The 23,752-nt window shown below is 40.2% G+C and overlaps 1 protein-coding gene across 7 annotated transcripts in view; it reads left to right on the forward strand.

Annotated features, from left to right (window-relative positions):
* Window positions 1-22,053, forward strand: part of ELOVL5 (ELOVL fatty acid elongase 5) — a 38,954-nt gene extending 16,901 nt beyond the window's left edge. For 5 of the 7 annotated variants that reach the window (XM_088162276.1, XM_088162280.1, XM_088162279.1 and 2 more), the window contains exons 2-8: window positions 5,573-5,638; window positions 7,451-7,638; window positions 14,391-14,468; window positions 15,108-15,279; window positions 16,670-16,794; window positions 18,587-18,721; window positions 20,152-22,053. In XM_088162276.1, the coding sequence (XP_088018402.1) occupies window positions 5,581-5,638; window positions 7,451-7,638; window positions 14,391-14,468; window positions 15,108-15,279; window positions 16,670-16,794; window positions 18,587-18,721; window positions 20,152-20,283 (888 nt within the window). In that variant the 5' untranslated portion in view covers window positions 5,573-5,580 and the 3' untranslated portion in view covers window positions 20,284-22,053. Of the gene's footprint in view, window positions 1-5,569; window positions 5,639-7,450; window positions 7,639-14,390; window positions 14,469-15,107; window positions 15,280-16,669; window positions 16,795-18,586; window positions 18,722-20,151 lie in introns of all 7 variants that reach the window. The other 2 variants (XM_014869510.2, XM_088162278.1) reach the window with 1 other exon arrangement.
* The last annotated feature ends 1,699 nt before the right edge of the window (window positions 22,054-23,752 follow it).

The following is a 23,752-nucleotide window of genomic DNA, read 5'->3' on the forward strand; positions in this document are numbered from 1 at the left end:
TGGAGTTGGCAGGAAGTTGAAAGGCAGAGGGAGCGCATTCAAGGGGCGGTTAAGGCTTGGGGAATAGAAAGGAGAAACTGGGCAGCTTTGGCAAATGGACAGAAAACGGTTGACAGCTTTGATTATCAGTGCTGTCTTCCGGTTCTCAAGTGTCTGAGCATTTCAATACCAGTACATCTACTACAAAAGCAAACAGCAGTGTGATCGTTGGGTTTTTGGAGGAGGGATAGTTTGTACTTCTGGAGGAGGAGAAAGAGGAATCACCTCTGCAGTGGTAGGGACTGGGAAACATTACTTTAAAGAGAAAACACAGATCAAGATTTCCAAAAGCAAAAGCTAGTGCCTAAATTTAGGATTTAAAGTCCTAATTTAAGAACAGAGAAAGTGGCTGTTTTCCAAAAAGGCTAAGCAGCCAGGCCTGACAGCGCATTTCTCTCAGAAGCCAGAACAATTATGTAGATTCCTATTTTGGGGATTTTATTGGATCTCAAGTTCAGACGCTTAGCTGTGAAAACTGGGATCTGTTTCATAGAGTTCTTGAGCAGCAGGGTGAGAGCTGGAGGATCCTTCTGAAAGGGAGCAGGCTCCCAGTGCTTTGAGCTTAAAATTTTTTGTTGTTGTTGTTGTTTGATTTGGTTTAAAAGGGTGCCATGGGACAGAAATCAAACCTTTTTATTTTTGTGCCTCATCTTTACACCTGGAAAGTTACTCCAAGAAGAAACTCAAGGAACACCATCAAAATGTATGAAGAATTCTTAAATTACTTCATAGCATAAAGCCTCTAGAATACATTTTCTGGGGAAAGTGTAGGAGAGAATTGCCTTTGAAGGGCAGAAGCTGGTTGAAATCCTCCAGTATGTAGTAGCCATTTCCTCAGAGAGTAGTTACGTGCATTAGAAGAGCAGGCTGTCAATGCTAATAGCCTGTATGAAACATTGTCTATAAATAATTTTTTAAACATATTCTACAAGAAAAGCATGTTTTTGTGTAGGCTTTGAACTGTATTTTTGATTGTCACCAAGAAGGACGGGGGCTATCCATGCTTGGACTGAGCAGTAGGGCAGAGCTTCACATCTTCTGCCCAGATATTTGGTGACTGCTGGAACATGGTGTTTTTCTCAGTTCATAGTGCCATAAATGAACCCAGGATGCCAAATGATCTGTGGATGTCCAAAAAAACCTCTGTCAAAATCCAGAGGATTATTGAAAATGTATTTTAATGATGTTGCTCAATCTGGTTGGGGGAAGGTACAAGTTTAGCCTTGTTATGTTTGTGTTGCAGAATTAAAGTCCAGTAATTTTGCTTGTTTAAAGCATTAGATGGGTTTTTTTTCTGGATTGGATATTTGGACTTGAAGGAGTGAAATGTCTTCCAGGTTGTAAACCTGAGCACTTCCAAGTCTTTGATCCAATTTGCACTGGTCAAGTGCTTTACTACGCTGGTAAAATTTGGTGGTAAAGAGGATGATTCATTTTTCCATTGTAGAAAAACAGGTTAGGAAAAAATAACTGGTGTCTATAAACGTACATTTTTAAAAAGCATTGTCTGGCCTATTTGGGTCTTTTTTTTCCAGCTGTAGGTATTGAATAAGGCTATGGATATTGTCAGTCATTTTCTACAAGGCCTTTGACATGGTCCCCCACAACATTCTTCTCTCTAAGTTGGAGACATGGATTTGATAGGTGGATTGTTCACTGGAAAAGGAATTGATTGGATGACCATATCCAGAGGGTAGGGGTCAGGGACTCAAACTCCTGGTGGACAAAGTGGTGTCCCTCACGGGTCCATAGTAGGAGCAATGCTGTTTAATGTCTCCGTCAGTGACAGGGACAGTGGGATCCAGTGCTCCCTCAGCAAGTTTGCCAACAATGCCAAGCTGGATCGTGTGGTTGACATGCCTGGGGTGCCATCTAAAGGAACCTGGACAGGCTCAAGAAATGAGCCTTGGGAAACACATGAGGTTCAACAAGGCCAAGTGTAAGGTCCTGTACCTGGGCTGGGGAAGTCCACAACCATCAATATGGGTTGGGAGATGAAGGAATTGAGAGCAGCAGCAGCTGAGAAGGACTCGGGGGTGCTGGTAGAGGAGAGCTGGCAATATGTACTTGCAGCCCAGAAAGCCAGTTGTGTCCTGGGCTGCATCCATGGCTGCAGCATGGCCAGCGGGATGAGGGGATTCTGCCCCTCTGCTCTGGTGAGACCACCTACAGTGCTGCATCCAGCTCTGGGATCCTCAGCACAGGAAAGACGTGGACATATTAGAGTGGATCCAGAGGAGGTTAGAGAGCCAGAGCACCTCTCCCTATGGAGACAGGCTGAGAGAGTTGGGGCTGCTCAGCCTGGAAGACAGAAGGCTCCAGGGAGATCTTATTGTTGCCTTCCAGTACCTAAAAGGGGCCAACAAGGAAAATGGGTACAAACTTTTTAATAGGGACTGTAGTGTTAGGGCAAGGGACAGTGGTTTTGAAGTAAAAGAAGGCAGATTTAGACTAGATGTAAGGAAGAAGTTTTTTCAGTGTGGGCTTTGAAACGCTGGAACAGGTTGGTCACAGAGGTGACAGGTGCTCCATGCACAGAAGCTTTCAAGGTTGGATGATGCTCTGAACATCTTGAGTGGAAGATGGTGGAGTAATTGCTTAGATAAGTTTCAAAGGTCTCTTCCAAACCATTCTATGATTCTGTGAATAGTGTGCCTGTGCCTTGCTATGGGATGTCTTGTGGGTAAAGGAGCATTGCTGCTGATCTGCTCATGTATGTGGTCAGCTGCAGAATTTGCTTACTTTCAGTATTAGGAAATAGGCCGATCACAGTGTTTCAAATGGCCACTGGTTTAATTTTTCTGGGAGTCGATGTTTCTCTGAATTGGGAAACTATTCTAATTTAAAAAGAGCCCTTGTAGTTGCTGCTGTTGAAGCAGTGTTTAATGTTGTGTGGCTGTTGGCAGGAGACTTGATGCATTTTCACATGACCCCCTCTGGAACAAAAGCAGATTGTTTCCTTCTGTTTTTCTGTTACACAAATGAGTTCCTTTTGAAACAATTTCTTTTTCTGCATATTCTGGAAATCGACACCAGGAGTAGTTTTTCCTTTGCTGTGTCTTTTACAATCTGCTGTCTGATAATGCTGGCACAAAAAGCTGCTTTGGGGTACCAGCTGAGACCTCTGCAGAGAGTTTCCTCCTCTTGGGGAATGAGTTTTTCTTGCAGTTTTATGGAGAGCTTCAATGTAAACTTTCATTTCTTGCTGTCTTTACTATAGCTAGGCAGAGTTTGTTTCTGGTTTCTTAGTTGTTTCATTTACATATATGCATTTTTAGTGTCCAGTAAACATAGCAATTTTTGTAGCAAGCCAGTTCTGGATTGAGCTTTTTTGCATATTTCAGTATAACAGTATAATAGTATAATGGTTTTGTACTAGCTTCTGTCATCTGAAGCCTTTGCCTGTGAGAAGTGAACTGAAGTCAGATGCAGATTATTGGCTGATGCAGTGCTGTATAACTAGACCAATTAGTACTGGATCAAAAGAGCTACAAATTAAATTGGGATCTCAAACAACAAAATGAATCATCCACCAGGGAATGGGTTTCGTGGCAATATTTAATAACTGACAAACTAAAAAAAAAGATGGGGTGATAAAAAAAGGTGTTTTCTCTAAATATCTTTTTTTCTCCTTGTAATTATATACTCATTTCTCACAGCCTTCCCAATGTTCATGCTTCTGGTGACACAAGTTATATTTCCTTATTCCTAGGACACCAGTGTGCCAGTGCTGTGACTGTTAACACAAGTGCTCACAGTACCATACCTGATGAGGTGGCATAATCCCAAAAATGCACTTTCTTCTGAAGTGTTTGCTTACTTGGGCTGGGCTTCTTCAGAAAATACAACTAGTATGAATTAGGGCTGCAAAATACTTTCAACACTTCTAGTAATTTTGATCAAGCCCTTTTGTTTGTGCTTGGTGACCAGATTCCAGTGATGTTTCTGTGGCTTTCTGTAGTCCAAGAGGTATGACATGGAAGGGAAAATCTCTTCTGTATGTCCCTGAGAGCCCTGCAGGGAGCAGTGGGTGGTGTGCAGGCAGAAGTCATCCTCAGGAGCCTTTTCAGCCTGGGGTTCTGCAGTGGAAGGGGTGTGGGCTTGTATAGAAGACCACAGAATGTAAATGCATTACCTAAGCCCCTTGTATTTGCTTGGTCCCATGGGAAGTCATACTCCCTGCAGGCCTTCCAGCACTGGCTCCCAGTCCCACCTGAGTCTGGGGAGAAAGCACAGTTTGGATCCTATTTGGCTTTTCTTGCTGGACCTGGATGAAATTAAGGTTTCAGTCCCAGCTGACTAGAACTAGAGGATATATGATTAATTTAACTTGAATAAATCAGAAATCCACTAGAGATGGGATTTTCACAGATGGAAGAGAGAGATTTCTTTAGGTAGAGCTGAAAAAAAAAAGTTACTATTTTGTCTTAGCAACTACATATAAGCTTGTGTAATTGTTTTGGTTGGTGCTGTGGGTATACTGACAGCTTGTGTTGCTTATGTTATTTTCGCATAGCTAAAAATTGTTGTTAATGTTAGTACTTTAGGAAAGGAGAAACACCACAAAGAGAAAACCATTCTCTTATTAGAAGTGGATAAAATTTTATTAGTGAAAGTACAGTACAGTTCTGCATAGAAAAGAAGAAATTGGAAGGGTTGGGTTTTTTTTTTTTCTTAATCAAGAAGAAAATTACTTCCTCTTCTCTTGAGAACAGCTTTGTGCACAGTTGTCCCTGTTCATGGGCAGTGTTGCTGCTTCGTTCCTGCTTTAACTGTAGCGAGGTACCACAGTGTGAGTGCCTCCCTGTACAGACCAGGTGCTACCAATGAATAGTGGCCGTGTGAGGAGCTAACAGATGGCATTTGAGTCACTCTGCTGATGTTGGCTGAATTTTATCTGGTAATGTCTTACCAGTAAGCAGTTTCTGGAGCTGGAGATGCTCATGCCATGAGATGCTGTGTTTTCTCCCTGGACTCTGCAGCCCTCTCTGTCGCTCGGTGACTGTTGATCTCTTGGTTTTATGGGCTGTTAATCAGAGCTGTAATCAGTCACCTATCTGCAGATGATAGCAGAGCCAGTTTTTGCTTTTTTTCCTCCTTTCCTCCTCCCTAGCTAGCCTTGTTAGTTATTTAAGACTCTTTGTTAAAATAGTTTCACAGTCTTTATCTGAAAATTTCAGTATTGCTGGCTTTCTCAAAGTCCAGTCCTCCTCCTCACTGAGGGGTCTTTCAAGATGCCAGCTTTTATTTGCATGTACAAAATACAGAATTCAAAAGAACTTCAGGTTAATCTGAACTCATTATTTTAAGCTTCGGTGCCCCTATAACTGTGATTAAGTTATCAGTGGGAAATGCAGCTCAGATACCAATGGCTCTCTGAGACTAGAATAAGCTTTATGTACTTAATATATGCTGAGAAAGTCCATTATGTTTGCTGGAATTTTTTTCTTTGTTAACCCTAACAGAATGTGTTCAGATGGTTTAACTATTTTCCTGAGCTGAAGAACTAACTTTCTCCTCTTCTTTCCAGTAGGTTGTAGAATGGAACTTATGGATAAAACAATCAATAGTTACTTTGATGTTTGGCTTGGACCCAGAGGTAAGATTTCTCAAAAGTTAACACATAAATAAAACTGATCTTACTAGAACATAAGAAACTTTTTTCCTCTAACTTGACATTGACAGGTGACTACTTTCCTTAGAATCTGCAAAGCATCAAAATGCCTGACAGTGTAATAAATAAGAGTCTATTCAGTGCTCCTGATCTTTTAACCTGAAGAAGTCATTCTTCTTATTATCTGTTAAGCTGGTGTTTGTCTCAGTGGGTGCTGCTTTTTTTTTTTTTTAATTTAGTAATAGCTTTTATTCTAAAAAAACCATTTCAACTTGCATTTAATTAAATAAAAAATACTCTTGCCTTCATAACTATAGCACTTCTCTGGAATTTTTCACTAAAAATATCTGTAGTTTTTGGAATGTACCGCTTCTTTGAAACCATGCTTTTTGAAGAAGCAATAGGTTTTGCCCAGGGAAAAACTGCAGGTGGAGAACTGCAGTCCTGGTCAGTGTAAGGAAGCCAGAGGCTGTGGAACCAGGACAAGCAGCGGCCTCAGCTGCAGGCTTGGGTAGAAGGGTACTGTTCCACCTGGTTCTGACCAGGGCGATTAAATGACTGCATCCTGCACAGAGTGTGCAGAGCAGTGCTGCTCAGTGGCATGTGCTTTCTTCTTCTGACTGCTGCAATAATACCTTTTCTCTGTCCCACTCAAGATCAGTGATGGTGCCCCTTCTTCACAGAAGAAAATCCACAGGAGGTGGAACAAGCCTCTGACTCTTTTAAGTGTGTTTTCTGTTTGCTTTTATTAGTATCTCGGTGCCCTTGATGCCTGTCTCTTCATACTAAGCCTGTTTAAATTAGCCTGGATGTTCTGGTATAAAATATTGCACGTGCTGGCATATAGTCTCTATTTACTGTATGACAAAAATCAAGAACCATAAAGGTGGCAAATCCAAACAATTCCCTCCTTGCCTACCTACTTTCCAACCTACAGTTTTAAGGCCTCATTTCTTACATTCAGGATCCATGTATGATTCCTTTAAAATTAAGTCAAGACCATGAATGACAGCAATACTTGAATTGTCCATTTATAGTTTGGTTAACGTGGTTTCAGTACTTTGGGCTGACTTCAGTGAGGGGAGTGAGATACTATTCTGTTGCCAGGTATGGACAGCACAGCTGTTCAAAAGGATCATGCTACTGTTCCAAGTAGTCCCCTAAAATTCTCGGATTCTGGGTGGTTTATGTGCTTTTCCTGAGAAGTCGATGTATTGCCAACCGGACTGGTTATTCAGGTGGGACTGGCTGCTCTGAGTTCAATTTTCATACAAGGACTCCTAAACGTAATTCTTTCTAATAGCACATATGTAAGTCTAACTGTGTTAGTATTGACTGGAAAATAATTATCAGGATCATCCACCTATAACTACAGAAGTATCTGTTTCACTCCTAGGTGTGACTTTGCTGACTGTAGGAAATAACATGCCATCAGGAAGGGATGATTTGAGAAGATAAAGGGGAGAGATTTGTTGAAATTTTCTTTATAATTTTATCTGTGGTATTCAAGTGGGTGATAGTTCTGAATGGTAATGACTATTTGAAAACAATAGTGGTAATAACTTAAGAATATTTTAGCCTTAGGAAAATAATTATTTCTGCTTTCTTAAATACGTAAATAAAATGTTGTTTGTAATTAGCAATGTGGCCCTTAATAAAAGGGCTTGCTGCACTTCCTTCATCTCTTTTTGGTATTCCGGCACTGGAAGCATTTTGGGTGCAGCTATTTTTAGATGTGTTGAATTCTTCTCCTTACAAAATCTAAGTGTTTTGTATATTTTTGTTTCTTTGTTTCAGACCCCAGGGTAAAAGGATGGCTTCTTCTGGAGAACTATACGCCTACCTTTATCTTCTCAGTCTTGTACTTACTAATCGTATGGCTAGGTCCAAAGTACATGAGGAATAAGCAGCCATTCTCATGCAGGGGTATTCTAGTGATCTACAACCTCGGACTTACATTGCTTTCTCTGTATATGTTTTATGAGGTAAGAGAAAAAGGGTTGGTCAGGCTTATTTTGCAGTATCTGTTTTAATTACATTGGCTCGTGTTGAAAATAATCTGAGCAGAATGAATTCTGAATTCAGGAAGCATCTGCACAAATGGTGCAACCATTTTCAATGTCACTTCTCTGAGGAGAAAACCCTAATTGTAATGTTACCTCTAAGGATGATGTGACACAAACCTTGCCTTAAGCATCCTTGCCGACCTTGGCTAGCAACGTTTCAAATGCACTTTGCTCAGTTGGTGCAAATGAAGTCCTGATCTTTCATCATGAACTTGGCTGCTCCAGTAACTTCTCCTTGCTCAATGTGATTGTACTGGTGGACTGTACAAAGTACTTTGTAGCAAAACTGTGGCTTTATCTGCGGGGAAAAACGTTTTATTTACTTGTGTTTAATGGTGCACACACTCCTTGCATCTATTTCTGTAAGCTTGCAATAGGTTCTTTTGCATCCTCTTGGTTTTGTTGGGAAAAAAAAGTTGCTGAAACAATGCTATTGTGATTCATCTGTTTCTTTGAGCTTAAAATCTAAACATACAAATATATTTCAAACTGAATTGAACTTTCTGTGAACTTACTTCCTTTCATAAAAACCCAAAGATTTAGGCAGTGTGAAGTTTTCCACTTCCCAGAGAGGTCTTTAGCTGCTTTTACTCAGAACTATATGTTTTCATTCAAGTGAAAATAGAGAACTATGATAGTGTAAATAATGATGTCAGAAAATTATTCTTTTGCTTTAATGCACAGAATATTCTGGCACACTTTTAACCTAAGTATCTTCTTTCTGTTCGGAGATATTTCAACATCCTCTTTTCAATTCTTTCACTACAGTCTTTTCAAATACAACCTAGTGCTAAAATTACTAATCTTTTTTTTGTATGAGCTTAGAAGTGTATATAAGCTGCAATTCTCCTTTAAGTTTGTAGTTAATTCTGTAATGTTTTACAAGGTGAGTGTTTAGAGATGAAGTGATTTAAATTCAATGTTATTTTTCTTGTGTAGTGAATTTTCTACTCAAAAATTACTGGGCTGGGGTTATTAAGAAATTTGATACTTAATTGTTCAGTTGGGAGCAGTTTTGGATTCAGCAGGTACTTGGAACTGCTTATATTCTTGATGTGCTTACATTTCTAACCTCCTTGTCCAGAGTGTTATAATCCAGAAAAAGTGTGTGTTGATCAGTTTAATTTGTCTAAATGTAGCATTGATGTTGACTTCAACGTCCATCTGCATTATTTTATGCAGGTATTTATTTACAGTTATATAGTGATCTATTGTTTTAACCTCCACTTACATTATTGAGAGTTTACAAGTGCAGACTTTTCTTCAGTTGTACCAAGTATGGCTAAAACTCTCAGGGTAGCCAATCTTTCTCCTTTGAATACTTGGAATAATACTCATAGTGTCTAAATTACTGTAATGTTCTGCTGTGTTACAAAACCTTCTGGTAAATTTAAACAAGAGAAAATACCTGAACTGTTGATCCTATAAATGCCTTTTTCTTGCTAACAATAAACTGGTTACCAAGGAAGGAGTGTTCATTATATGCTGAAGAAGTCCTCCTACTTGTAACCAGATAAATAGCTTTTATATGGTGGAGCAATGACACAACTAAAATATAGTTAATATTAAGACCCCTCCTTCCTATATAATTAAATGCTCTACATGAAAATGAGTATTGCTCTTACTCTAATATTATCCATATGGAACTGTTCATTAGTATTGTAAATATACCTTCTCCTTGTAAATGAGCGCACACAAAGCTGGAGCATTGTGAAGATCATTAAACACACGATAGTGGCAATGAAATGTGGTTGGCAGCACTTAGAAGCTGGATGTGAGGGCAGGTGATGCTCTGCAACGAGGAACTGATCTCATAGAAATGCTGCAAAGCAGAGAGCCATGCTGGCATAACACCACACTGCTTGATGTTTGTAGGGACAGAGCCAAAGGACATAGGGAATAAATGGGTTCTTGCACCTCCAGGTATGTTCTCTATCTGAATTACCTGCACAATTACCCCTGTTGGTGCACAGCATATGATACCCTTGGTTGTATCTCATCAGTCTTGGAAATTTTCCTTTGAAGGATTAGCTATATATCAGTAGCAATTTATAGTACACTTACTTGCTTTTAAGACAGAATGATGAGGAACAGCATTCAGAAAACTTATGTAACTCCCTGTTCTCCTTGTTGACGTTTTGAGTTCCAGTTGGATTAAAATTTTTCAGTCCTACTGTGAGGAAAATTATAAAAATTATAAAATGTCACCATTTATGAACTTGTTTAGTAGCGTGTCTGAAATGAAGTTCTTTAATAGCTTGTGTACAATACACCTGAAACCCTACTTTGAAGTTTTTCCTGTGTTGTGATTCAGGGCATGATTCATAGCATCACAGCTCAGTTTGCATATTATGTGACCAAAACAAGATGTTAAAGTGAGGCATCCTCCCAGCTGGGATGAAAAGGATGACCTACTTGGTTTTCTGACCTTTATGTCTGAATGACTGTAAGCAATACCATGGGGGAATGTGTCCTCATAGGATTTGTGTAACTCTAGGTATTGTGTACTTTGGTCTAAAATCACTAGAAATCTTAGATCTCTCATGTGGGATTCCTAATAGTTTCCTTCTATACTTGCTGTACCTTTTTTATTTGGATATTTAGTGACTTGGCTGAGTTTTGATACTCAGAGAAGTGGACTGCTCTTGTCCCAGACAATGCAACAGGCAAGGCAGATCTAGAGGAGTTTGAGAGGTTTCTCCAGGCTAATTTGTCACAAACTTCAGGAGAACAGGATGATCTTTAGGGATAAACAATGCTTTATTCTGTAAAAATCTACAGTGCTTGGACTTTAAGGAGAAATATACGCTCTTATGTCTCAGGCAGGGGCATCAAGGGGTGGCTTCCTGCATGGTGGAGAAAGTGCCTAGCTGGGACTAGCAGGGGGGTTATAGGATATGGGCTGATCACCTGCTGGCTGGCATGGCCATGTCTGGAGGAGCTGCTGGAGCAGCAGAGGCAGCACTGCTTCCCCCTGTGCTGCTGCTCTGTGCTGGAATCACAAGGCATCTTGCAACACTGTAAGTAGGGCCTGTGCCTCTCTGCTTGAGTCTCAGCTGGGTAATTTAGCAAAGAGGGGAGAGTGCCAGGTACCCAGTTACACAGCGCACAGACCTATGTTATTTTGGGGAGAGTTTGTTAGCAAAAGTGGCCGAGTGATCTGGACCACCTGGGCTTACATTAGAGAAAACTGGTCAATGATGAAGGCTCACTTTCTTAAGTGATCTATTTACTGTCTTTTTTCTTCATCTGAAAAATTAATTCCTTACTGAATCTGCCCGAGAAAAGTCTTAGATTTTCCTGATGCGTGAGGTGTTGCATATGCTTTAGGAAAAGCCTTGGGAAGCAGGGGACTGTGCAGAGGTGCTGTGTCACGTGAGCCGTGGGTGGCAGCTCGGCTGCTCTTTCCTCTCCCCTTTCTTTCTCCACCCTCCTGAAGCCCTTATCTCTGCCCTGGGCTGACTGCATTCATGTAAAGATAAAGTTCCATATCTTTGCAGGCATTTGCTTGCTTTGATCAGATGTGAACTTCTTTTTCTCTTCATTCTAATCTAGCTCTGTTTTGAACCTTGTAAACCCATCACGCCTTGACAGCGTGATGCAGTGCTAGGTCCCTTATCTGCCCCTCTCCAGTGAGTCTCAGACTTCAGTTATATCATGAGAAAAAACAAAATCCTCCACAGTAACACCTCTCCTCCACCTAGTCAGACTGATGTTAGTGTCCTGGTTTATTTTGGTAGCAGAATTGATAAAAAAAACATGTGCCACAGCATTTTAAAGAATTTGGCAACAGAATTACAAAATGAAAGCAATAGGAAAAAAGAAAACTTCATTGCAGGAGAAGAAAATGTGGGTTGTTTCAGCACAAATGTGATCTTGAGCTGCAGGTTTTTCCCCTGAGCTGAGGGACTTAACTCTGAGTTTGAGTACTATTTTAATTGGCTTATGGAGGAACTGTCTTTTTGTGCTGTTCAGAAACCAAGTGAAGTGGTTTACTCAAGTGTAAATGGTTACAATTGGCCTTTTCTGAACATGTTAATTTCTTGAGAAAAGATTTGCCTGTGGTTGTTCATCAGCAGTGCCATCAGCAGGACTGGACTCCTGCCAGCCTGAAGGTGAAGGACTTCTAGAGACAGTGGGCAGGGAAGGAAAGGTTGTCTCAAGGCTGTGTTGACAGAAGAGCTGCTGCTCTGTTTCTGGGCAAATTTTAGACCTCTTGTACAGTGGTGTAACAAGAAGTGTGAGCAAGGACTTAAATGCACTGCTGGAAATTTATGACCCCTCCTTATCACTTTTGTGGTGGCAGGGATGCAGCTCCCTGGGGCTGTATACCTGTGCATAATGGAGCCATTTGTGGTCATGTTTCAGAGTGATCTCTTGTTTTCTGAAGCCTTCCAGCATTGATGAAAGCATTATGGGTGCAAGAAATAGTGGTGCCAGGCAAAAGAACAGCTGACTAAATGGGGAAAAGGATTGTTTACGTGTTGTATGTTGCACTGAGTGAGGTTTGTGGGCAGCTATAGGCAGCTTTTTACCAATTAGCTCCTTCTGGAAAGTGGGGAATGAAATTATTTTTGTAACTAAACTAGCTATTTATATGATAAAAGATGCTGACATTTCCTACAAATGTTGCTTTCCTTATGTCATTTGTGGCTGTGAGAGTATTACAATTCCTAGCATACAGTAATACATTCTTTTGTAAACAAGAGTATTCAGGTTGAGCTGAAGCCACTGTTCATAGCCACACTGATGTCATTGTCCTTTAGAGAAGTGGGATCCATGGAGACACCTTTGGTTGCATTACACTTTAGGTGGTGAACCTGTACTGCTTGCAGGAAAAGCTCTGTGGATTTACTATGCCAGCCTTTACTGGGAAGAAGTTTATGGAGAGCAGCATTAGTGATGGACGTTGTTTGGATTAATTACAATATAAACAATGTTATTATCCTTCTATTCCTAACACTTCCTTGAACTATGAGAACTATATGAAAACATCTGAAGGCTTTTAACATGATCACAGCACAATGTGGTCTTCTGTCTGAGAGACTGCTGGGCACTTGCAAGGCCACGCAGTCTTGGTGGAAGTGGCTTGGTGCAAAGCTTGCTCTGGGGCACAGCTGGTCCTTTAGCAAGGTACCACTTTTAAACTGGTGTCCTCTGCACAGCCCTGCAGCCAGGAGAGAAGTCCTTTTTCCATGGCTGCCTTCCCTTTGTTGCTTGGGTAGGGAAAGTGCTTGGGTCTGCTGCTGATGTGCATGGCTGCCCTGCCCTTGCTGTGGCAGGATGCTATTGATTTATCTCTAATGCAAGAGATACTTCCAGATCTGTATATTATGATATAACTAGATGTACGTTTTTTTCCCCTAAATTGTTGCAATAATTCTGTCTCAGTAGGTCAAAAATAATGACCTAGGCTGACTGAGTATTTTAAAAGCTAATTTAGGGGGAAAATGAGGCATGAAAGCAAAACATTGGGGAAAGGAAGATCCTTTAAGTGATAATCTTTATTGAACCTTTTAAAATTAGCTTCCTGTTCACAGTTCTGAGCAGCATTTAGTCATGCCATTTATTGCAGTCCTTTAATCAAGTGATCTTCAAAAATGACTTTTAGTACAAGGATTTTCTACAGTGGCTTTGCAAAGCTATTTTTTGTTCTGCAGATAGATAAGGCTAAAAACATACAACTTGCTTCTGCCTTTCAGATGTTTTTTGAGATACCTAACAATTTTTTTTAACTTGGGAGTTGCCTAAAGTTGTTATTTCTCTCCTCATGCTATCCCCAAGAGGAAGAACATCTTTATCATCAATGTCCAATGATCCCTTCTGTTGAGATATTAAAGAGGATCTTGTTCATGTCCTTGCATATGCCCCTCCTTCCATTCAACCCTCAACCTGTCCTGCAATCTCCTACCATCTGTGAAAGGGTGAGAACATCCAGTGTGGATCTTGTTTCTCTAGAGATTTGAGCCAGCCCCTCCACATCAGACACCCTGTCATGACTAATAGTTGGTCATTACTCTTAATAGTGATTCCCTTATGTTTGAGGTGTTATTTGTTATGCCAGGAAGTCAGGCAGGCAGTGGCATATCATGCAGAGGAAGTCACTTATACGGAGAAGGATGTAAGGTACTTGGGATGAGTGAGTTGCTTAAAAAGGTCTTGAAGATTGGCAATGCAGTGAAACATCTGTTGTTAGCTGTTGAGGAGAGCAAAGCTGAACATATGCTCTGTCACGTGGCTGAAAAAACTGTAGTCACATCTCTTGAATATAAAGTTTCTTAAAAGATTTAACTCTTTCCAAAAGTAATCAGAAGAAAAATGTATTTACTGAACTTTGGTTATTTACTTTCTCTAACAATGAGATCATCAGCAAAGGAGATTTCTTGAAAAGCTGTGTGAAATATGACAATGAAAAGGCTCTGTGTGGGATAAGTGGGGATAACATGTTACCTCCCATTTTTTTTCTGGTATACCCCAATTGGGAGGATTTATTAATTCACCCTTCACTATGATTTAGTCACTGCTTGGAACTTGAATTCAACCTAATGCCACCCTCAGGTGCCCAGGATTCTCTTGACACCAGATGTCTGGGCTGCCACTGTGGAGGTTTGCAGGTGCCATGGAGTTCAGCCTTCTCCCCAAATAACACTTTATTTTTTTTATTTGTTCAGCTGGTGACGGGAGTATTGGAAGGAGGATACAATTTCTTCTGCCAGGATACACACAGTGGAGGAGAGGCTGATATGAAGGTACCTTAATTGAGACTTAGAGCTGGTAATGTTTCAGATTGTCCACTTGAGTGTAAGTGGAGAGCAGAACAGTATTGATTATGCACATTTTGCTTAAACTATAAGCTTTTTTCCTCCTTTTACAGTACAATGGACAATGCACTGTCAGATATAATAGTTAATCTATGATATATTTATGGTTGGTATTTTTCTGAGTAATTATGCACAAATTTTCAAGTGTCCTCAGATGAAAAAATGAGGACCTGGTCTTCAGACTGTATCCAACTACTCTGTGTTGAGCCCACCCTTCTCCTTCTGAGATATGGTGATGATTCTGGTCACACTTCTGACCTCTCCTTTACAGACAGCACTGCAGCACCAGCTCTGGTTAAGTATTTTCTTATTTCTCCCAGGACAACCCAGGTGCACAGCAGTAGCCTCATGAAGCAGTCTTTGTCATCCTGTTTTCAGCTGTAGCTATAGATTTGTACCTTGATCTCCCATGGAGAAAACTGAGGCAGAAGTATTACAGAACATCCCAGCAGTGTCTTCCATCCAAGTAGTGTAGGACAGAATCTGAATTTTAATTACTTAGATACCATAAGAGTTGAAAGCCCCCACAATGTGTAATGCTTCTAAAACTTGTTTCCTCCTTTCCAGATCATACGTGTCCTCTGGTGGTACTATTTCTCCAAACTCATTGAGTTCATGGATACCTTCTTTTTCATTTTGAGGAAAAATAATCATCAGATCACTGTTCTGCATGTCTACCACCATGCAACAATGCTGAACATCTGGTGGTTTGTTATGAACTGGGTGCCTTGTGGTCACTGTAAGTACTGGGTTATGGTGGGGGAACATCTGCAACAGGGGATTTGTTTTGATGGTCTTTTGATCAAACCAAACATCTCTGGTACCTTCAGCTGCAGGATTTGTTCTGGATTGCAACTATTGTAGATGGTTGCAGGAATTAAGCTACCAGCACAGCCTCTAGGAAAGGAATGCCTATGTGGTTTGAAGAATTTGTGTGGCAGTGTGACATTTATCAGGTGCATTAGCGCAGGTCAGATACCCATCAACGTTGCTTTCTCTATTTTTGCTGTAGTTACAGACCTTCTGATATATTCTTTTTTAAGTCAAGCCAGAAGCTTGTTTCAGCTGTAAAACAGCTAAAAGCGACTCTTGTATCTGTAAAGTTCACTTGAGATATTACTTTCTTAATTTAATCTCATTATACCACTGGCCATAACAAATTATTTAAATTAAATTCTTGTCCCCTGAGCACTAATGGACATGAACAAATTAATCTTAAGTGGAAGATTTCCATGTCTGTCTTGTCTGAATCCTGCTAACCTTTGGCAGTCTGGCTTTAATTCTTTACTTCCATTGCACTTAGCTGGCATTAGCACGGCTTAGCTGTGGTTAGGATGTGCAGCTTATAGATACTGGCTTTGTTGAACGCTTCATTCAAGAGAAACCTTTTCAAACCCAATGGATGTGAGCTACTGGCAGTGCAGACCCAGAGCATGCATTCCTCAGGAGTCTGCTGAGCCAAAGAGCATAGAAACTCGTATTTGTTTTTGTGTTGTCAGCACAACAGTGAGTAATACTGAACTTATAAAAAGTCTGCATCTGGAAACACGTTCTCTTCCAAGGAACTCAAGCCTTTTTCATACAGCAGTGAAAACTCCATATACTTAAAATCTATCTTGTGCTCATGTGGTCTTGAAAACACTTTTGTGCTATTTCTAGTCATGTGTTTTTCATCTTCCAAGCTTTATGTTCTGTTGTGTCATCACAGTTCTATGCAGTTCAGTGTTGAAGTGAGAAATGACAAAATTGGCTCCTGCCTGGAAGGAAGTGAAATCAACCTAAAATTAGATGGGTGAAACTATTGATTGTTTGGTATGTGAGCATTCCTCCTTTTTATCAGTTTCCTCAGTTCTCTTGAGAAACCATAATGTAGATGTGAAAAAGGGTAACTTGAGGAAACAAAACCAGAAGGCTGGTGTAAAGCACAAAGCTGCAAAGCAGCTCAGCTACTCCATCGGGTAGGCAGAATAAAAAACAGGGTAAAAAAAGAACCCTCTTGCTTTTCTTCTAAGAGAAATCATATTTTAAATAGCAACATTTTGAACATGTTATTTTTGTAGATTCCATGAAACAGCACGTTCTTTCTTGGTAATGCAGTGTACTTTCTTTTTCCCTTGCCCTTTTTTTAGCTTACTTTGGTGCCACACTGAACAGCTTTATCCATGTCCTCATGTACTCCTACTACGGATTGTCCGCTGTTCCAGCAATGCGTCCTTATCTGTGGTGGAAGAAGTACATCACTCAGGGGCAGCTGGTGAGTGATTTGCTCTTCAGTGCTTCAGCAGGCTCTTGTATTCATAATGAGGTCCTCTTGTCTTTACCGAGTTAGGAAATTTTGACAGGGGATAGAAGAAAAGAGAATGAGACCTGGTACCTTCTACATCACCTTAGAAATCCAGCTTCTGCAAATCTGTTTGCTCTGTTTTCAGGACAAGGGGGAGCTGGGGTCTGGGGCTGTACTTGAATCAGTGCTGAGGTCTGTTGGATCTTTCTCCCCCTCACCATGTTGTGTGGCTAGATGTATGGGGGAGGTATGGGGGAGTTGCAGTGCTGGGATTTCTGGGACTCAGTAGCCAGGGTGGAGGCTTTTCTTCCAAGCCCTCTTGAGCTAGCCTGCTCTTCCCTGTTGGGGAACCTGCTTGGTTGGTCAGGCTGGGACAGACCAGAAACCGAATGCAACGCTGTCCACAGCTAACAAGGGCCATTCTAGTCCTGCGGGACAATGCCTTTTCTGTCCTACTTTTGCATACAGTTGCAAACGGTTTATTAAAAACTATTCAATATTTTTGTTCTCTTTCTGCACTTCAAATGGGCAGAATTTTTCTCTTTTAATTCTGTGTTGGACTCCTTGTATCCGTTTGCACTGTTTTGTGTGTGTGCAGTGATGAAGCCTGACCACTGTGCTGGAGGTGATAAGAGCAGTGAAATTAGGTAATGCAGCACATGCTGTAGTGATACTGCATGAGAACCAGGTTTCAATGTGTACAGCATGTCAGAGCACCACAAGGAAATGTGCATGAGTGTTCTCTCTTCCCCATTTTATAGGGGGGGAATCTGAAACCTAGAGATAAATTATTTTGTTTTAATAACATTTGCTGGTGATGATTAATAACATTTACTGCCAGCAATTCGCAGTGTTGATTCTCAACATATTTTTTTAGCACTGTTCTTCCTGAAGAGTGGCAAAGTACTGTAGCTGAGGGCTCATTATTTTCAAGGAAGGCATGAGGAGGGTTGCTTTGGTTTGAGGTTTGTTTCTGTTTTTCTTCCCAGATTTAGGCTCTATTCTTCATCCTTGTTGTTCAAGTGCTACAGAGTGTCTCAGTGCTTCAATTGCTTCCCTGGCTATTGTCATAGCTGCTTTCACTTCCTTGCCTGCTCTGCATGCATAGCTGTTAGGGCAGCAAAATAGCAGAGCAGAACAAACAGTCTTTCCCTTTTTAAATAAACATTCCCTAATCTGGTAGCCTTTATGTGAGGTGAATTTTGCCTAAGGCCCTCTGCATTACATAAGCCCAAACTCTGTTTTTCCAAATGAGATAATTAAAGATAATTGGACCCTTTTCCTCCTCCCTGGCTCCCCAGCTTCCCTGCAGCCTTTATCCCAAAAATTCTTCTACTGGAGCCATATGTCAGACAGTTTCTGTCTGTGGGAAGAGATTGCAGGGGTCTGTGTGTAGATCAAGTGACCCCAGGTCTTCCACAGCTAAAGCAGTGAGATCTACTCCATTAGGATGGTAAAGTCAAATCCCAATGAACTCTCACTAAGAAGGTGGTCTTTTTTCCTTGGGACATTTATATATCAATTCTATGTAAGTTACTCTAATGTTCTAAAATGGAAAAATACAAATAAACACGCTTAACAGGATACCACAGTCTGAATGTCTGCTCATTCAGGTTTACAGAGAAAATACTTGCCAAACACACAATATTGCATACTCTTTACTTGTTTTGGAAATAACTGTTGAGATTTTGGTCACTCATGGTGTTTTTTCCTTCTTCCATTAATGTGTTCCATTTCTCTTATTTTTGTTTTCTCTCCCCAGATTCAGTTTGTCTTGACAATCTTCCAGACCAGCTGTGGTGTTGTTTGGCCATGTGCATTTCCTCAGGGATGGCTGTATTTTCAGATTTCTTACATGATTTCTTTGATTATCCTCTTCACAAATTTCTATATTCAGGTAAAGTAGCATTCATCAACTCTTTCTAGCATTCTACTGGCTGTATCTCACTGGAAAGCTGTTACAGAAAGATATGTTTGAAATGTCCTTTTGCTATCCTTTACAAACATGCATATGTTCTTGAAGTACTGCAATTGTTGATCTACCCTCTATTTTCAAATCTTCTCATTTGCTGCACCCGTAATTCAGAAAGCTTAGTAATTTCAGTAAGCCAGAGTGATACAAAGAAATGGCTTACTGCAATTCTACCTGCAGGTAAGGGAGAGGAAGAGCTTTATGCAAGACAGAGCTTTCCAGTCTGAAATAAACAGCAAGTGAACCTGTGAAGCACCTGAAGGAATTGTTCATTTTGCTTTTAAAAAGGGAAATGCTTGTTTTTTTTATCCAGAGAATCTTTCCTCACAACGTGCAGAAATATGGATTTTGTTTGTATTTTCATATGGAAAATTAGTGGGTTAGTTGTGATTCTACAAATCTGACTTAATGTTTGAACAGATCCAGACTTGGTATGAGTTGTTCTGAGAAGCTCATAACTGGGCTCTGTACAAAGATGGACAACTACTGTCTACAGAAAATCAAACCAGCATCCTTCTGTCTTAAAGAAGCAAACTCTATTATATGTTTCAAATGTCATTTGAGAGATTTGGGCATTTTGGTTCTGGTGAGAATGATTCATGGGGGAAAACACAGCAGGCTTCCCTGTCTGTTCTTTTGGTACTTCTTAAAATCAGTCCCATGATTTCTATCACTTGCTGCATATGAACATGCTAATTAAACATTATAGTATATTCCAGATATTACTTGATTTTCTTTGTCAATTTTGCTGATATTTTAACTTTTAATTGTTTAAATTCACACAGAAAACTGGGGAAATGTGCTTTTCTCAGGCAGCTGAGCCCCTTTGAAAAAAATTAATGTGTATTTCACTGTCTGTAATTTTCTTTGACAGTTTGCCCCATCCTGTTAGTTTTTGATTCTTGTGTTAGCCAATGGAAATTCCCATCACATTTCTATCTCTGAACTTCCCTCACTTTAATTGTTTACCCACCTCTTGTTCTGGCTTTGTTCAAGGTACTGTCACCTGCAGTGCCTCAAATCTCCTTCCTCACATGTTTTGAGTATATTGTTATCCCATAGTCTGCTCATAAAATTGCTTCCCTTGTTTCTAATTTAGTGTATTAGTATAACACTACCATCACACTGCCAAGCCTTTTTCTTTTCAAGTGAACCACTCCTCTCACTGTGATGAATGAAAGGCATAGTATAGTCTCATACACAAAAAGTGGTAGAGCTTGTTAGACTCTTACTGCCGGCACAAGGTCTTTAAAAATGATGAATGCAAGTTTACTTTTGTGTTTCTAGAGTTACTGTGAGGAAGTGGTTATTTATATATAATTAAGCAAAACCATGTGCCTTTCCATGTATTCTAGACTTACAACAAGAAGGCATCCTCAAGGAGGAAAGAGTATCAGAACGGCTCCACGGCCATTGCAAACGGGCACACAAACAGCTTTTCTTCCCTTGAGAACAATGTGAAACAAAGGAAACAAAGGAAGGATTGAAGACCAAACTGAAAAACCATTTTGGTAACCCCAACAACAAAATCATCTGATTGTAAGCACAATGAGAGTTGTGCACTAATACTCTAATGGCTACTGTAACTATTCCTGCCTAGAATAGTGTGATTTATGTAGGACTTAACCAGTGCAAACACCCTAGAAACCGTATACAGAACATAAAAGTAGGTTAAAGTTTAAAAATAATTCTGGGCTGTCACTGACCCTGCTATAGACTATGGAAGGGAGTATTATCATATTATCTGACACTGCTGTTGCCTTACTAGTCAATATGATAGGTGCTGAATTATGATTCACAATTTGAAAACACTGTAATCTAAACCTCCATTTTTTAAACTATAGATCATGCATGTGATTGTAGAGGTAATTTGTATGATGCTGGTTTCAGTAGATAAACACACATGCCTTAAATTAAAAAGCAGGGCCCAAAGCTTATTACTGGTTTAAAAATTAGGGTATGTTTCAGCTTTTCAATTGATTGACTTTTTATTAAAAAGTCATTTAGAAGAATCCATTGATCATTTTACTGTTCTGTATGTGATACACGATGCTACGTATCTCTTACTCGATACAGTGAAATTGGAAATGGCACATTTAGTTTTGTATATTTGGCTTTAATTGATTCAACAGTCACAAAACAGATGGAAAAATTATTTTACCTTTTTAATAGATCTTATTTTTTTATTTGAAGTACATCACTAACACAAAAGTAATTGGCACTTACAGTCGAGTAAGATTTAAATATTGTCTCTAAAGTTTAGAGCATATACAGGGTGGACCCATCTATTCTTTTTACTTTTTTTTCTTTTTTCTTTCTTTCTTATTTCTGAGAATTCTTAAATGCTAAATGAAGAGTGTTTTTTAATATGAAACTGGCAGTTTCAAGTGTTATTACCATAGCCATATCCATGTTTTAGGAGCTACTGTTTAAGTCTGTGACATATCCAAAAGTGTATTTAAAAGTGGAGCCAGAAAGATGCTTTTCTGATGGAATTGTCTGTATTTAAGTTGGTATCTGAATTGTTCTTCATGTAGCATACATTCACTTTCAAAATGTGCCTAACACAAAAATGGTTTTTTTCCCTAAACAAGCAAGTTTAAACAGTTTAAGTCATAGCTAATGTTTTTAAATGTTACTGAAATGTGCTGGAAATGTCTACTTCTGTAATGTGAGTTGTGTATATCACTGGTAATGTTTTGGCTTGTTAGCTAAGGATTTGGTTTGAGTGCTGGTTAAAGTTACTCCTTCTTGTAAAATGCTGTCTTGCACATATGAGGAGTCAGTTGCAAAGCCAGTATTATCTGTTGCTGGTATTCTGGTATCTGCCATGGTGGAGTCCATTAAGCTCTGAAAAATTGAATTGTGCAAGACGTTCTGCTGGTCATTGCTCAAGTTTAACTATTTGGGTTTTTGATATTTATATAAATGCCAGTTTTAACACATTTAATTGTTTTTAAATATTTTTTAAAATTTTTGCACATCTCTTAAGGAATTAATAAGTTCTCTTACTAGCCTTGTGGGTTTTCATTCCTTGTTTTGAAGGAGACAGTGTCTGTTATGTTTACATTATCAAAGCTTGTGCGTGTGTCTTCATTTCTAGGTACTGGTTTGCAGAGTCTTTACATAGCTCAGTACAGCAGCTATAATGTTCAAAATAGGCTGTCTAAATGTGCTAGAAATAAACTCTTGGCTCATCTGAGTATACTTCATTGTTAATGTTTGAGATGGTTTAATCATTAAAACACTTTTGATGATCTCTGCCTGAATTCTGTGGGTTTGTACAGATTTAATGCATTGCCCCATCCAGTGTCAGGCCAAGGAGGAGGCAACATGATGGAAGAACAGCTGCAGATATTCAGGGACATTTAGCGTACCAGAGATTTGGCAACAAATTCTTTAGAGAAACCTTTGGCAGTTACTAAGCACTGTTCTCTTGCCTGGCTGTAGAAACACTGGTCTGTGTGATGGATTTAACTCCTGCTGGGATTACTGACTTGCTGAATGCAGAACAGCCCCAATAGCTCGAGATGAGTGCCAGGAGCAGAGCTTAACCTGACTGAGAGGGACTTCCCTGCCTCAGTCCTGTCTATAAAATGGGGATGATACCTCTCACCAGAATGGCAGCAGTTTTGCAATTTCCTTAATTTCCCCTTGCCCTTAGGTGATTATTTTGGAGCCCTCTCTGATTTGAGTGTTTAATCAGTACATTGCAACAACCCCAGAGAGACTGGTGATGGACTTGGTAAAACAAAGCTATTTATGTAGCTGTCTGTCTTTTCCCTTGCAGGCTTTTAACACAAAAAACATAGACCAGGGAAATGGGTTTACACTTCATGTGAAAGGCTCAGAGGTTTCATGCTGTGTTGGTCTCCTCTGGGAGGGTTCTCTGAATGCCTGAGCTGGTTCCTAAGGCAGTTTCTTCTCCTTCACATGCCAATTCAACTATGAAATTGTGTGTGCTTCTAAGCAAGGCTCAGTAAGATGCAGTTCTTTGGATGTTAAGCCAAATCTCCAGGAAGTACCTAGAAGGCAGAAGCCACAGCACCAACCTAGCCTCTCCATGTGAGCCAGCAGAGATGGGGCTGCTGCACTGCAAACCTTGCCTTCAAGGTTAATGGCACATGGTGACAAAACCCGATGACTTAGTCCAAAACTGGCAGGAGATGTGACCTTGGGAACATCAGCAGTGTCTATACCTGCATGGCAAAAGCTGTGGCTCCTGGATATTCTTCTGCAGTCTCAGCAGCAACTGAAAAGTGTCAAAAGCTGGATTAGATCAGACATCATCTTGCCATAACTGATGGACCAAGGCACGAGCCTTGGGTCTGCCCACCTGGCTCAGCTTCCAGTGCATCACCTGACCTGGGGCAAGTTAGAGCCTTTGGGTTGCCTCAATTTCCTGATCACACATAGTTTTCCTAATAGCTGGGATTGGTGCCTGGGACTATGAGAGAGTCCTCAGAAAAGACTTTTTGTGTTGTAAAAGCAGGAGAGTTGAAAAAAGATGAACTGTTCCCAACAAGATGGAGAGGTTTCATGTAAAGGTGGCTGAGGAGAATGAGACAGTTCAGTCCTTTGCAGAGGGAATGACCAAGCTACAAACCATTAGGTTAGGATCTTGTGCAGTTCATGAACTGACCAAATCCCAGTGATGATAAGAAATGTTAAGCTTTTGTTCAGCTGTGAATGGGATCAGTAAGCTCAAATGCCAGAAAGCAGCTTTTTTAGGGTGATCCTGCTATAAAGACATTGAGTGCTGCATCATGAATGTGCAAGCCATCCGTGGGACTGGGATCACTCAGGAACTGGGATTCTTGAGTTGGCAGGGAGAGGAAAAGCAGAGAAAATTATGGAAATCTTTGTGGTTGATTGTGTATTTTACTTGATGCAAGAGAGATACTAAGTAAGTGTTGGCGCTTATGATAGGTCTTACATCCCCAAAACTGAAGTAAC

This window comes from Sturnus vulgaris, chromosome 3 (genome assembly GCF_052056855.1).
Source record: "Sturnus vulgaris isolate bStuVul1 chromosome 3, bStuVul1.hap1, whole genome shotgun sequence".
NCBI lineage: Eukaryota > Metazoa > Chordata > Aves > Passeriformes > Sturnidae > Sturnus > Sturnus vulgaris.